The sequence below is a fragment of the Protopterus annectens genome, chromosome 2.part1, assembly GCF_019279795.1.
Source record: "Protopterus annectens isolate FY-2018-M chromosome 2.part1, PAN1.0, whole genome shotgun sequence".
Taxonomy (NCBI): Eukaryota; Metazoa; Chordata; order Ceratodontiformes; family Protopteridae; genus Protopterus; species Protopterus annectens.
Window position 1 is genome coordinate 1,365,276,551 of NC_056729.1, and position 15,296 is coordinate 1,365,291,846.

The following is a 15,296-nucleotide window of genomic DNA, read 5'->3' on the forward strand; positions in this document are numbered from 1 at the left end:
TAAAGCTTTAATCTTCTGCACTAACTGCCAGACATCTCAGTCTTTAAATAAAGTTGTACTTTCAGTGAAACTACCACATGTATGGAAGTATGTAACACCATCTGCGTTTTTTTTTTTCTCAGCTGTGTCACAGTATCTAAGGAATATGTATTATGTTGTTTCTGTATTACATTTCCTTGTACTGACACTGCAGATAATGCATAATCATTAATCAAGTCCCTTAAAGGGAACCACTGTAGGGTGGCATATACAAAGAGATATGGAGAAGATGCAAGAAATATTATAGCAAATGTAGTAAACTATTGTAGTTTCCTTGAAAGGTAAAATAGGCTAATGAGATGATGGCAACTGCTGGCAGAATTATGGGATTTAGCACAGAAAAGAGATTCATGGTATCCAAAAAAAAAAGCTGGCATCACTGAAGAAATCTGGAAGAATGCTGTATGAAGATTTTTCAGAAACATTCACAAGTGCTTAATAAGTACTTTGCTTCTGCTACAGCCAGTGAGAACCAAACACAGTACTTGGCATGGAAGAGGTCTTGTAAATGGACAGCATTCGATTTTTGAAAGAAAAAAAGAGCAAATCTCAGGGTCAGGAATGGAGTGAGATGGTTCTTTGAAGACAAATCATCCAAAGATAAGAAAAAGACCCTTCTGTTATTTTTATGCCCTCATTGTATACTTTCCAGCTCAGCATCTACCGCTTTCAGCTCCTTGTAAAGATCTGACTGCATTCTATCTTAAAGAAGGTCTTTGAGACATAAATTGTGCTTCGTCAATAAACTTTATTCAGAGTAGGAAATAACAGCTTATTGACATTACAAAAAATGTGAATTTAAAATGGCGGACTACAAAGGCTAATTTAAATACATAAGCCAAGTGCAATACACAGTAGCTTTACAGCTTATAAGGTTCTGTTTGGAATATTCTTTTTGTTGAATCACAACTCATACCTTTTAGCTGTCAATTACATTATAGAATAATCCTTTATTTCATCATTTAAATGACAGCTTAGACTGTCACACCTCTAGAAGGTTCTTTGTCTCATGACAATTACCGTTTACATTCTCAAATTCAATTCTATAGACTTGAAAGTATTTTATTCATAAAAAGCAAGATTATAGCACAATGGTAAACTGTTTTCTACAATGTTTCACACTGCAGCTTTTACAAATAAAACAGACCTTTACTTTCTGATCTAGAGTTGCAATAAGCAAAGTATGAAGTCTGAAATAACTTTACAAGACACAAATGGTCTTTCTGCTCTAGCATGCTTAAAAATAATGTCTGAAATAATTGTACTGGAAAAAAATCCACTCTGACAATTGTATCTCAGCAATATCCTCTTAGCATTCCTTGTCCACAGATATGAAGTCTAAAATTACAATAAAAGTAGTAGGAGATCAAGGTGCATGACTCCGTCCTCTAGAGTGTGGACGGCTTTGCCACTTGTAAAAAAAAAAAAAAAAAAAAATTGTAGTGGACATGCCTCTCAACCTCTTAATGCAGGTAATCTAAACAAAGCCTAAAATAATGTGGGACAAAGGCCCAGAAAGAGGGGCACTTTTTAAATATTGCTCTCATAAACTTAGGAAATTAGACTAACAGGATATGAAGTCTGAAACACAAATGTCCGTTATTACTTAATGACTTCAATCCTCACTGATTTATCAGAAAATCACAAATTTTATGAGGAACAGACCATTAACATGAGGTAAAAATTTGGACATTCTGCAAAAATCTGGACAATTGAGAGATGCTAGTTGATAGTTCTTCACAATGCCTGTTTGAAGAGATGCCAGGTTAATTCCCAAGTTTGAAGACTTCATTTTTAAAGTAGCAACCTGTAAACTTCCAGAAACACTGCTACAAAACACTCATCACAAAAGGTTTCTCATCCAGAAAAAGAGAGGTCACTGTTCCCCTCTACTCATCACTCATTAGACCCACTGTAGAGTACAACGCCCCTTTTGGTATGTACCTCACAAGACATCTACAACAACTGGAAGGGCCGCAGAAATACCTCACAAAGAGAATTACCGGCCTCAAACAGATGCCCTACGCAGACCATCTCAAAAAACTCCAGCTTTACTCCGTCTCATCGTTGCATATCGCCTACTCAGAGGTGATCTCTGCCTAACATACCAAGCTATGTCAAACCCAGAACTGTTGGACATGCTCCACTTAAAGAAATCCCAATCCCTCAGAGCTACACGCTCTAGGGACCTAAACCTTGTCACCACAATAAACAGAACATGCCGGAGGGATAGATACCTGTCCCAGAGACTTCCCATACTCTGGAATAAACTACCTATCTATATCAAACAAAGCTCCTCATTAGCACTCTTCAAGAAAAATCTTGATGATTGGATGGGAAATAGGAAATTCACCCCGGGCATCACCTCTGTGGCTCTGCTCGACAGTGGCACAGGAAAATTATTTTCTTGGGTGGCAAAAGCCAGGGTACTTTTTTGGCTGGGCTTGTATAGGCCCCAGGGCCGATAGCCTAGTACCTACCTATGAACCTATGGGGGGGTGTCTGTAGTGTTAGCAGGCCTAGTGATGAAAAGTGCAATATGCTTGTAGAGGTTGGAATGTTGACACAGGGCTGAAAATTGCTCAGATGCTGCAGTGCCTTTCAGGAGATCTATAGCAAACCCTTGGAAATACATACAAGTAAGTTTGTTGTTAGTTCTTGGCAACTAATGAAGAAACCCTATTAAGAACCAAGGTATGGGATATGTTGCAGCCAGAAAGCCGCTCAGCATCTTTTGACACAGAATAACCTCTAAGGCACCACAACTTGCTGGATATATTTGGGCTGCATGACTAGGCATACAAAAAGGCCCCCTGTGTTTGTTAGCCCAGTATACATTCATAAAAATATCATGAATGGAACACTATGCCAGCCCAGTATGAATCCATATCATAAATGGGCCAAGGGGAAGCTGGACAATGGTTATCCAAGTGGCAACAATCTATACATCAGTGAGACACAAGGCAAAAAATGCAGGGGATGCAAAGGGAAAAGAGAACATTTTTTCTTTTCATTTCTGCATCGGAGTTAACAGTCAAGGGATAAGGAGAAGATGCAAGAAAAATCAAGGCAAATGTAGTAAACTATTGTAGTTTCTTTGTAAGGTAAAATAGGCTAATGAGATGATGGCAACTGCTGGCAGAATTATGGGATTTAGCACAGAAAAGAGATTCATGATATCCCAAAAAAAAAAATAAAGCTGGCATCGCACAGAAAAGAGATTCATGATATTTGCTTTTAACTGGTGTAATACTTTTATAAAGATTAAACTACCAATGTTTGTACATTCTCAGACAATGGAAAATATCAAAAAAGGCCAGAAAGCAGCTTTTGTTTTTTGCTTTAGTGAAGTCATCTTTACATTTCTGATAAAATATAGAATTTGTTTAGGAAGCCATCATCCCATTATCTTTTATAGCTTTAGCACAACTTTTATGTATTTTTCTGTTTATCTGTTTGTACATGACTGTGTGTATGTCTGTAGGTGTGTGTGTGCGCGCATGTATGCTTTGTTACTCGACTGTCCAGTTACACTTAGGCAGGAAGAAAATCCCTGTAATTAGCTATACAATAGTACACGGTAGCACAATACCACATTATAATCTACAACACTTGGAAAAATGAAAGGCACATGTTCTGAAGGTGTAGAGAAAAAAAAACTTGTGCAAACAAAACTGGTTTGCAGAATCAAATATCTCATCTCTAACTACCAGGATTATAGCAGCCCACCTAGAGAAAAGTGGGCAGTAGAGGGAGTGGTATTCACTCTGAATAGCTGCATACAATGAATACCGACCCTGTGAATGATTTTCTTCTAAGCAATGAAGCAATTACTTATTGTAATTCCATGTATAGTTCATTTTTTTTTTTGTGCTTTAGAGCTTTTCTCCCTAGGCCTCCACTGAAAAAGGACTTGTGTCCAATCGGACTTTCCTGATAAACAAATGTAAATAAATAAATGTGCAGGACCCAATGGCCCATACAATCTGACAAAATGCAGCTAATATATACAAGTTTTGCTAGACACTTACTACAGGTGATAAACTACTTTGTCTTTGACCACAGCATATAACTAAATGTGTTGTTGCACTCACATGTGCTACAGGTAAAAAACACAAACCAGAGTGCATACAAGTTCTGAGTTGTTGCTGCAAATCAGTTTGCAGCTGTCTTCTGTAGCCTGTCTGCGTGTTTCTTCTGTGCTGTAACTGCTCCTTCTTTGTAAAGCTCCCATACATGATAATCTTATCTCTTCTTGTAATGTAAAACATTTCCATTTAAATAAAAAAAAAAAACTGCTTCAGGATTCATATCCTAAATTCATAATTCAATGGTATTACCTTACACAAAAGCTACCACATTCAAGACAACTTTGTTAATTAATGATTCTGCTGTATTTTCTTTTTCTGTCTCTATCAGACTATTCACCCAAGCTGGGGTGGTGGTGCTGCGGTAGCGCTGTCGCCTCACAGTACGACGTTGTCGTGTTCGATTCTCAGCTAGAGCGTCTTCTGTGTGGAGACTGCATGAATGGACGTACCTTCGTTGAAGGTTGTGCGTCAGGGCTGGCAACTCGGCACGTAAAAATCTACTGCCAATCATTAGCGGACTGGAGTTCCGCTGTGGCGACCCCTAACCGGGAAAAGCCAAAAGACACACACAAACCAGACTATTCACCCAGCTATAGCTTTATGCAGATGTGCATAAAACACCTTTACAAAATATTTTGCACTACGGTACAAAAATTAAATTGTTTTCTGACAAGTACAGCACCGTAATGAAACTAGCAGCAATATTCCAAAAGTTAACCTACATCTACATAAAACAGCAGCAGTCTGCAACATTAATGAGAGCAACTGTAAATTACACAAAAAGGAAGCATAGCTTAAGTTATTTATCCCTTACTCATCCTCAGCATGACATACTCACTACTTAATTCATCAGTCCTGCACTGATTCTTCCCCCACTTACCATCCTACGTATTGAAAATGAATAATCACTTTTCTCATACATCCTTTGCTTCTTTATCTACTTCCTTCTTTCCATCTCTCTCAATCTTTCTCTACGTAAATTGTACATATTATAACTATCATTCTTAATTGCTTAGTAATAATAGGCATGTTAAAAGTTTAAGGATACAACGATAACTCTTGACAGCTTACTTACAGCAACCTTTTACGTGACCAAACTATTATGTAACTTTTACGTACACTGCATGTGCTCTATTATTATTGCTTATAATACCTTTCTGGGCAGAACCAAGAAATGGTCCATATGGATAAGTGTTTTACCTCTGTTAACAAGTGGAAATTAAAACAAGTGAATTGACACTGTGCAGACTAACACAAAACATCATTCAGACCACTTCTGCTTTGCAAAACTCTGCGCCGGTGATGAGGGCTGTATTAACATGGGGGCTGATGAAGCTATAAGCTCTATGCTCACGTCTAAAATCATCCCATGCTTTTGTCACACTAAATTGTCATCAGCAACCCCATTTTTCCCACATGGTGTCAAGGTGTCACAAACTGTTGCCACCTCTGTCAAATCAGTGCCATTCTCCAACCATCTTCAACAGTCACATGAGACTGTCACATATCCTCCCACATGCAATCGATACATCTGTTGGTCAAATGGCCACATTTCCTCATCTTTTTCCTGACACTCCCAAGTCTTCTTCATCAAACTGTCCTTATGCTTTCCTGCACATGTGACTAAACCAACATAATGTGTTTTCCATGACCTTCTAGGCAATTGGTGCTACTCTGGTTTCTGCTCTAACTTAATTTCTTTATCTGACCTGTAGTGTGCATCTTACCCCCTGTCACAGGCATTTAATCTGTATCACCTCATGCTTCCTCAACTGCGCTGTCTTCACTGCTCAGGTTGCATCACTGCTTTGTACTCCTTACCCTTCAGCCTTTGTGGTGTTCTTCTGAAACACACAGTACCCGTGATGCTCTGTGCCAGTTAGCTGTAGCTCTTCTGATTCTAATTTTAACCTCCTCTTTCAGACTTTCCTTCTCCTCAACCACCCTTCCAAGATACCTAAAGCCGTTGATCTGTTTGATTATTTTCGCCCTCTGTCTTAATCTTCAACTTCTTCTGACTTCTTCCATTTGCTGTCAGGGCAACTGTCTCATCTGTACTCAGTTTCATCATATGTGCCTTTAGTTTTGCATTCCAGTCCCCCTGTCAGTTGCCAATGTTCCTGTTCAGAGTCTGAATGCAGTGCCACATTGTCTGCATACAGCAGCTTTGCTGATCTCTACCTCTTTTATTTGTTTGCTAATGTAATCCTTCGCCAGTATGAACAGTAGTGGATTCTGAAATGAATCCTGAAGCACAAACACTGGAACCCCTATGCAAGTCCAAACACTGTTCATACTTGTGTTATTGGGTCTTGTACATAGCCTGCACCAATTCTACCAATAGTTCTGCAACGGTGAACTATTTCAGGAATGTGCAAATAATCTTTCTTGGGAACTTGTCATATTTTTCCGAGTTGAGGATGCTCAGTCGAACTCTTTTCAAATCTACAACTTACTGTACACTACCTGTCTTATTGCAAGTATCTGGGAGGTGGTACTACATCCTGATTTGAACTGCTAATCTCCCATCTTACTTTCTACTGCTCTGAGTATCTGCGTATTCATTTATTTATCACCATTTCATCATTTTCATGCACTATGACAGGAATTTGATGACTGTGCTACTCACAATTGTGAATGTCCCCTTTGTTGTACACTGGCACTAGAATGCTTATCTCCAGTCACAGCTGTGAATGTCCCCTTTGTTGTACACTGGCACTAGAATGTTTATCTCCAGTCACAGCTGTGAATGTCCCCTTTGTTGTACACTGGCACCAGAATGCTTATCTCCAGTCACAGTTGTGAATGCCCCCTTTGTTGTACACTGGCACTAGAATGCTTATCTCCAGTCATCTAGGGTATGCTTTTCTCTCCATACCACGTTTCCTTAAAATGGGATGAAGGGACAAAGTTGTTTGATAGTAGAATACACAGAAAAGAAACCTTCACAAATGGGTATTTGCTTAATCGGAGTAATCACCCATTTTTTGTTAAGAAAAATATACCAAAGGGGCAATATACACGTGCCAGTCGTATGACTACCAAGGATTCAGATTTGTTAGGTGAGTTTGGTATGATAACCAATATGTTTCTGAAGAGGGGATATGATAGTATCTGTGTGTGTTAAGTCAAGATATTTTAAAGAAAAGATATCTTTTATATCTCCCTATTCTTAGAGTGCCCTTTGTAAGTAATAGGGGCATTTACATTGAAAATTATCTAAAACATGGTGGAGTCTGCATCTTGAACATGACTGTAAACTGTCCCATTATTTTGGAATATAATACAAACAAACTGATAGATTTTAAAGGGTAACGTTGATTTGATTAAAGTGTCAGGGATCAAACCTAACTTTGTTTATAGAAACAACTACAACATTAAGAAATTGTTGCAGAAGGATCATACTAGATGCTCTCTAGGTACTTTGTATTCTACCAAAAGGGTTGGAATGTAGAAATGTGGTCAGTGTAACTTCTGTAGATATGTTTCAGAAGGTCCATACATTATGCTAAATCACATTCAACACACCTTTAAGGTCCCAGGACATCTAACTTGTAAAACAAAAGGGGTAGTGTACATTAGTTTGTGCAGTGCCTGTGAAGCATTTTATGTAGGAATGACTACACGTACCCTCATAGAACACATGACGGAACATATTTACAGTATAAAGGATGCAAAAAATGCATTATTTAAATATTCTGTAGAGTGCGAAAAATACAAAAAAAATTCTGTTTTCAATATTGGAGGTAGTAGATGCAAATCTAAGCGGTGGTGATTTCAAAAATTATTTAGAACAGAGGGGAACGTTGTGGCAGGTGAAACTGGAAGCAGACAGAAGACCTGGTCTGAATGAAACCATTAACATTAAGTGTTTTTTAAAATATAAAAAATTAAAAATGAGAAAATTGTCTGTCTTTACTTAGTACTGTTCTAATGTATTGGCTTATTGTTTTTTAATGTGCTTGGGATTGCTTTTTTAAATGTCTTTTTAAAATGTTCAATTGGTCTTTTACTTGGGTTATCTGTATATAAAAAGGATCAGAACAATGCTTTACTTGTATTCTGAAGAAGTCAGTTCAGACGAAAGGGTAGAATAAAACTTGTGTATGCTAAAGACGGTGTTATTTCTTTCAGCCATCTTTGACCATTGGGAGACTTTGCTTTTTTGGTAAACATCTTGATCATACCTGCCATGACCTCATCTGAGCCTGCAGCATATCCTGACTTCATGTACCTTAATGCCCTTCTAACTTCTTCTAGGCTGGGTTCTTCATCTTTCACTGTAGGCTGTGCAAGGAACAGTACAGCTTCTATGGGTTTTTTTCTCATTCAGAAACTAATGGAAGTGCTCCTATCAGTCTATAATGTCCTATGGACAGGTAAGCAGATTATCTCTGTACCCCTTATGAATGGAGTCTGACTACTGTCTTCATTATGTATCTCCCTTTGCCTTGCAACCTGTTAGCATTTCTATCATCTGCTGTGTCACATTCAAGATGCTGATGGAGTTTCTCTGATGCCTTGTTCTTTGACATTGTGACTCTATTTGCCCTTTTCTTAGCCAACCAGTATTCCTTCTTTGCCTAATGCATATCTTCTATCTCCCACTTCTTACTGCACTCCTCCTTTCTTTTGAGAACTTCCTGGATTTCACCATTCTACTAACAACTTTACTTATGTACCTTATTTCTACAAATGGCTTAGTGGCTTCTACCATCTTCACACATGTAGCTTTGAGACACTGCTACTGTTCTTTGACTCCACTTATTTCTTCTTTTTCCTGTGGTGCTACAGTACTTAGTATTTCCTTGAACTCCTGTGATTCTTCCAGTAAACTTCCAGGCCTTCAGTCTAGCCTCTGTTGACCCTAGAGCCTTCTCTGAACACTGATCACAGCTGAATGTGGCCACCGGTGGTTTATGCTGGGGGCTGACAGTTTTACTGGGGAAGACTTTGCAGTCTCTGATTTTACCCTCATGCCCCTTCCTTACTAGGAGGATGTCTACCTGAACTGCATATTTTTTTCCATCCATGAAGCTGATCATTAGCTGCCACCAGCTCCTCTTCTCATTCACTGGGTCTACTGGTCCTACCTTAGCCAGCCTTCCTTGGACTCAACTTGACCCTTTTATGGGACCATTGAGATACCAACAGCTATAATGCAAAGTCATTCTGCTGCCAGGAAGTGTGTCCTAACTCCCCACCACACCACTGTAGCTTTACCAACTCAACAATCTCTGACTTCGAAGATACATGTGCATTTCTGCACATGGTCAACCCGCTGACCAAATGGTATATCACTTGCAGAATGAGCTTGCCAGGCTATTAAGGCCACTACTGTAGCAAGCCTAGACAGTCTCCCTCCCCACAGATGGTATCCCATCCTCCCCTGCCCAGTCCCTCCAGCAACCATGCCATTAATCACACATGGATTGTCTGAGATGCATTACGTGCTTTATTTCGCTGTTCCATTCGACCAGTATTTCCAGTGCTGCATGTTTATTACTTTTGTATATGGTCCTGTGACTTGGTGAACCATATGTGGGTCCAACCATCAAGCCATTTGTCAGATCGACTGTTCAAACTGAAAAAAATCTGGTTACAACCGTGATCCCTACCTAACACAGTCTATTATGAGTAAAAAAAAAAAAAAAAACTTTTTCTGATACATCTATGACTGATGTGTAGATTGGCAGTCGTATGACTGTGTATTGGACTTCTACACTGGCGGTGGACAGATCACTTCACACCGGAGTCCTCTCGCCACCTCCGTGTACCCGCTATAAGGGCTGCCCCTAAGTTTAACCCAGATAAGAAAATAAACTTAAGTTTCTTTTTCAGTTTACCAATGCATAAAGCTAGATATTCCAGAATCAGACATTTGTAAATGTGAACTCATAGAAGTTTATCAACGTTTGCAGGTTTCTTGCCAACCTAGCTTTATGTATCGGAGTTCCTGCAGATGACCGAATTGTATCATACAATTTGTATGTAATATGCAGGAACTCCGATACAACGGTAAAGACAGAAAATAGAGACAGTCTCCTCCCGTCTCAACAATAAATCACGTAAATGTCTTACACAAAAAAGTAAATGGCAGCAGATCTATACTAAACATGGGAGTCTAATAATTTTCTGTACATTAAAACTATTTTCTGATCGAGAATTTTAAACGGACATTACCTGCACAGTGTAAACCCAGCCAACGTCCATGTGGCTATGAGGAACTACAGATGCACGAATCAAGTCATCGCCGTAAGAAGACACAAATAAAAAACTAAAACATAAAAATAAAAAATTCAACGTTTCCATTTTAACTTGAGCGCTTCTAATATTTACATGCTCAGTTCATTTCACGTGATTCCACCACAAAGTACTTCCTTATTCCGCCTTAAAAATAAGGCGTGTCTAGACAACCCAACTTCCTTACCGTTATTAAGTTATCGATGGTAGTGATAAACGACTGTCTTTCGCAAACACAAATGTTAAGTCTTTTAGATACACTTGTGATACGACCGCTGTTTTTAAAACCATGTGCCCTAATTCTTCCTATTTTAGGTGAAGTAATCCTCTAAATTACGAATGTTACTTAAACTCTTATCAGCGAATCTTAATCTCAAAAATAAGTGAATAAATAAATAAATTGCAAATGATTCCAGATTACATTGTAATATAACGATTATACTTTTACAACCACGAACATTTATTACTCGTTTTTATGTATACTAATATTCAAATGTAATCGTATTTTAATACCTGTCACCTGTGAGGTATACCCTCTCAAGGGTCCCTGATTTCAAGGACTTCCCTAATATTTACTCAAAATTTAGGTATGTCCTTCTTAATCTCACCAGAAAATGGCAACTTTTGGAGAAAAGGTGGTGAACTGCTCTTAATAAATAATGACAATAATTACAGTTAATAGAATTTCTTCAGTTCTGAAAATACATATTAATTCACCTTATATTATTTTGTCAGTGTCTCAATAGTACTGCTACTTAAAAGTGTCCCTAGTTATTATAGCAATAACCCATGCCTGGGTGTGGGTAATGCTAAATTTACCCACGGTTGGCGTGGTTTGGTCCCGAGGGCCGAGGACCAAACAAAGCCAACCGTGGGTAATTAGCATTACCACCAGGCGTGGTTATTGCTATATATGACATTATTTAAGAAAAGAAACTATTACTTTTCTTAAATAATGGCATAGTATAATGCCTGTTTGCTGCCCTTCCGCAGATGACTGGCATCCGGCAGTTCTGATGTACTGCGCGCCTGCGCAGTACATCAGAGCTGTGAGCAAACGGAGAAAGCAAGATCTCCGTTGCTTTTTAGTGTTCGCTATGTTAAATGAGTTTAACATAGCGAGACAGTAAAATAAGCAGCGGAGATGTCCGTTGCTTATTTTAAAACTGTCTCGCTATGTTAAACTCATTTAACATAGCTCACTAAAAAAGCAACGGAGATCTTGCTTTCTCCGTTGCTTTTTTTTAAAACACTGTCTCTCTATGTTAAATGGGTTTAACATAGCGAGACAGCTTTAAAATAAGCAACGGAGATCTCTGTTGCTAATTTTAAAACTGTCTCGCTATGTTAAACCCATTTAACATAGCGAGACAGTGTTAAAACGAAGTTATACTAATGGAAAAAAGTCCGGGCGACCGGACCTTTTTCCATTACTATAACTCGATTTACAACGGGCACGCTGGCCAATCAGCGTGCATGTTTTGGGGGGGTCATGGTATAATTCTTGATTTATCCCTTACTGGTTGAAAGCTTTGCACTGAGGTAGGTCTTCAAATTAATATTAAAAATAAAAAAAGCATGTAGTCCTGTATTATTATTATTATTATTATTATTATCATTATTATTATTATTTTGTGACTGGTAGTGTCACAAAAGGGGATACTGCTGCCAATCCAGCTATATGGAATTTTGTAAATAATTATGTCATTTGTGAATAGCAACATGATTCATATACTTGTGTTACAAATGTATTAGAACTGTATGTCATATAAGATGGTTTGTACAGACGTGTGCTGAAGAGGTATTTTACAAAGTGCTGTTTAAAGTTGTAACCACAGCATGCCATACTGGATTAGAACAGAAATGTACCTGTCCTATTGTAACTGTTTAGATGTATATATCTTAACAATGGAAACTGGAACACAAGAGGTTAACTTCAGAAAAATAGCTGAAATGAAATTACCTTATGGCTACGTAATAAAAGGATATTATCTTTCAGTTTTAGTGCAGTAACAGACACAATGTCTAGAACTAGAAGTTTTTGTATTGTCTTGGAAGTGTTTTATTGTTTTATGACTTCCAGGATCTGCCTTAGCTCTAAGAAAAGCCCTTTTTATGTATTTTCACAGGTAGATGCTAAATGTTACCAGCTGCATCAATGGGGATTTTCACCTGGGATAGAGTCAGATGACAAGGAATTATGCCATTCTGCAAGCTATACCAGCAGTAATATTTGAGATATTAATTTGGTAAGTCTCTTAGTGAGAGACTGTATTCTGTATTTTGTCTTTGACCTGACAGCATCAAGATCCACTCACTACATCTGCCTTACTTGCTCTGAAGTAAATTAGAGTACTGTAATTCTCTTAGATATAGTCAGTAATACAACAAAGCTTAGCTTAGATGTCTGTTTATTTGAGACTGTCCTGCAATGTTGTTTTAAATATTTCCTGTGATTTTGAACTCTGTTGTAACTCTAAGTAAATGCTGAGTATTTTCCTGTTCTTTTATTATTTATTATTAAATATATTTAAACCTTTCATTGTTGCTGATCTGTTTAGAGATATTTAAGTTCTTGGAGTGCTTGCATATTTGTTTGGTGACACTGTGTGGGCCACTCCTAATAGCCTTGCTCTTGGTCAGACTACCATTTGTATTAAAACAGTAACATTACACAGTAAGACTGGACACCCTTTGTTAAAGGCCTTAAAATAGCTGATAAGAAGTGACTGGTGGCAGGGGAAACTACCTTATAGTCTGGGCAGAAGGGGGCATAGCTAGTAAACTTGTGTCATCCTTTCCCAGGTGTGTGTGTGTGGTATCAGCTACTTGGGCAGGGACATGAAGCACTGGTTGGACAGACAGGGTGCTAGAGGTCTTGGCTTGGTCACTCAGCTGAGATCTCAACTCTATAGCTGTGCCAATGGGGAGTCTTACTCGGGATCTGGAGAAAGAGGGAGAAAACAGCCCCAGACTGACTGTGGTCTCTGTGTGCTGTTAAGAGAAATTACACTTAATGCAGAGAGCTGTATCTGAAAATAGTGTGTGTGTGTGTGTGTGTGTGTGTGTGTGTGTGTGTGTGTGTGTGTGTGTGTGTGTACCTGTCATCCTCCCAATATACGTCCCCCACTGGTGCTAGTGGTGAAGATTGAAGCTCCTTAATTACTGGGCCAGAGGTGGGGCATCACAGGTAGCAAAATTAAAAATGTAGGGAGAGGTGTTACTATATTACACAGTTCAGGCTTAAATAATTACTTTGGTATATAGTGTTAATGAACTGGTGTATTACACCACACAGGCATAACTTGTTTGAGTATACACACCTCTCAACCTCTTAGTGCAAAAAATCTGGACAAAACGAAAAATAATGGGGAGGGGGAGACAAAGGCCTACAGAGACAATTTTTAAATATTTCTCTTATAAACTTAGAACAGTGCTAGAATAGAAGGTATTGTGCTAACATGTAGTTTTTGAATGATATGAAGTCTGAAACTAAAATGCTTATTATTTAGTGGCTTCAATTTACAGTGATTTGCCAAAAAAACACAAATTTTTTGAGGAACAGACTCAGAGGTGTGCAAGTATATAATATTAAGGAACCTGTATATTACACCATGCAAGTGTATCCAGCTTGAGTATATATCATATCTCTCAATTGTCCAAAATATTGCTTCATATTTTTGGTCTGTTTCTCATAAAAGTTCATTCTTTCCTGCTTGTCTCTGCCACAGGCTGCAGGAGGCCACTTCATTGTTCAAAGATACCTCTGACTTAAATGGAGCTCCAGGTATTCAACATCCTAAGAACTAATATTGAAGAAAATTATCCTTGGCACTGCCAAAGACTGCTGTTCTGGTCCCCAGTTATGTGTTGTTTTCCCTTCCTCCTACATGGGTGGGTCAGAGTATGACACCTAAGTGTGGTGGTGTAAAAGATCTGAAGAAGCCATCAATTGAATAGGTGACTGAACTGCTTTTTTGTGACTCCATTTTTTCAGTCACGTTATTACAAAATGTATTCTGAGGTATTCCCTTTATCTCTTTTCAACATACCCACATCACAGCAAGTAACTACATTCTTTGGCAGGCCCTTGTACCTTTCACAGCTGATTGCTTAATCTCTGTTGAAGATGACTTACCAGTTTTGACAGGGCATATGTCATGGCCTACTCATTTCCTGCTTGCAAATCATCACTGTGGTGATCATAGACTCATAGAACACACATGGCAATTGAGCCATGTAGCCATTTACACCTTGTCAGTACCCACACTTAGACCTTACCACCATTTTCAAGAAATGATAAGCCAGTCATACACAGGTTCATAGCTGATTACTAGGCTAACGGCTTAAGAGCTGTTACAAGCCTAGCCAATATAGCTCAATTTTACCCAATATATGACCCCTGGGGCAAGAGGATGGCATGGATTTGTGCCTGTGCATTGAGTATCTTACAGATTACTCCTGTCCATTAGGAACATAGGCACTACCACAGGTGCGAATTTTTGATTTCGCCATCCATTGATCCAAATTGTGTTTGAAGAGGGCCAGGGAAGGGCTCTGCTTAATGTGAATAGAATGCCTGTTCCAAAGAAGGAGCAATCTCTGAGACATATATCTGTCGCTCCAGCATCTTTTATTTGAATCGCTGACTAAGTTTATTTCCTAGATCAGGTGACCATCTTGCTGTTTGACTTATCAATGTGTAGCAGCTCCATCAGATTTGGATTTGTTAGTGCCTTGTAAGTCAGAAATAGGTCACCCCTTAATATTTAGTAGGAGACAAAGTAAAGGGATAGGGTTTTTTGTCTATCCAAATAGTTCATGTTGTTTACACCCTGTATTTTCTTTGTGAAGAACCTCTGAGGTTGCTCCAGCTGCTATAAAGGCCTAGTCAAGTACATGCCAAATGGCTCATAGTACTCA

General features: G+C 38.6%; 1 protein-coding gene across 1 annotated transcript in view; it reads right to left on the minus strand.

Moving 5' to 3' along the window:
• The window catches only part of MAN2B2 (mannosidase alpha class 2B member 2), a 943,157-nt gene extending 932,624 nt beyond the window's left edge, over positions 1-10,533 (minus strand). Inside the window, exon 1 of the mRNA XM_044062827.1 lies at positions 10,314-10,533. Coding sequence (XP_043918762.1) covers positions 10,314-10,442 — 129 coding nt within the window. The 5' untranslated portion in view covers positions 10,443-10,533. The remainder of the gene's footprint in view (positions 1-10,313) is intronic.
• Positions 10,534-15,296: the final 4,763 nt, after the last annotated feature.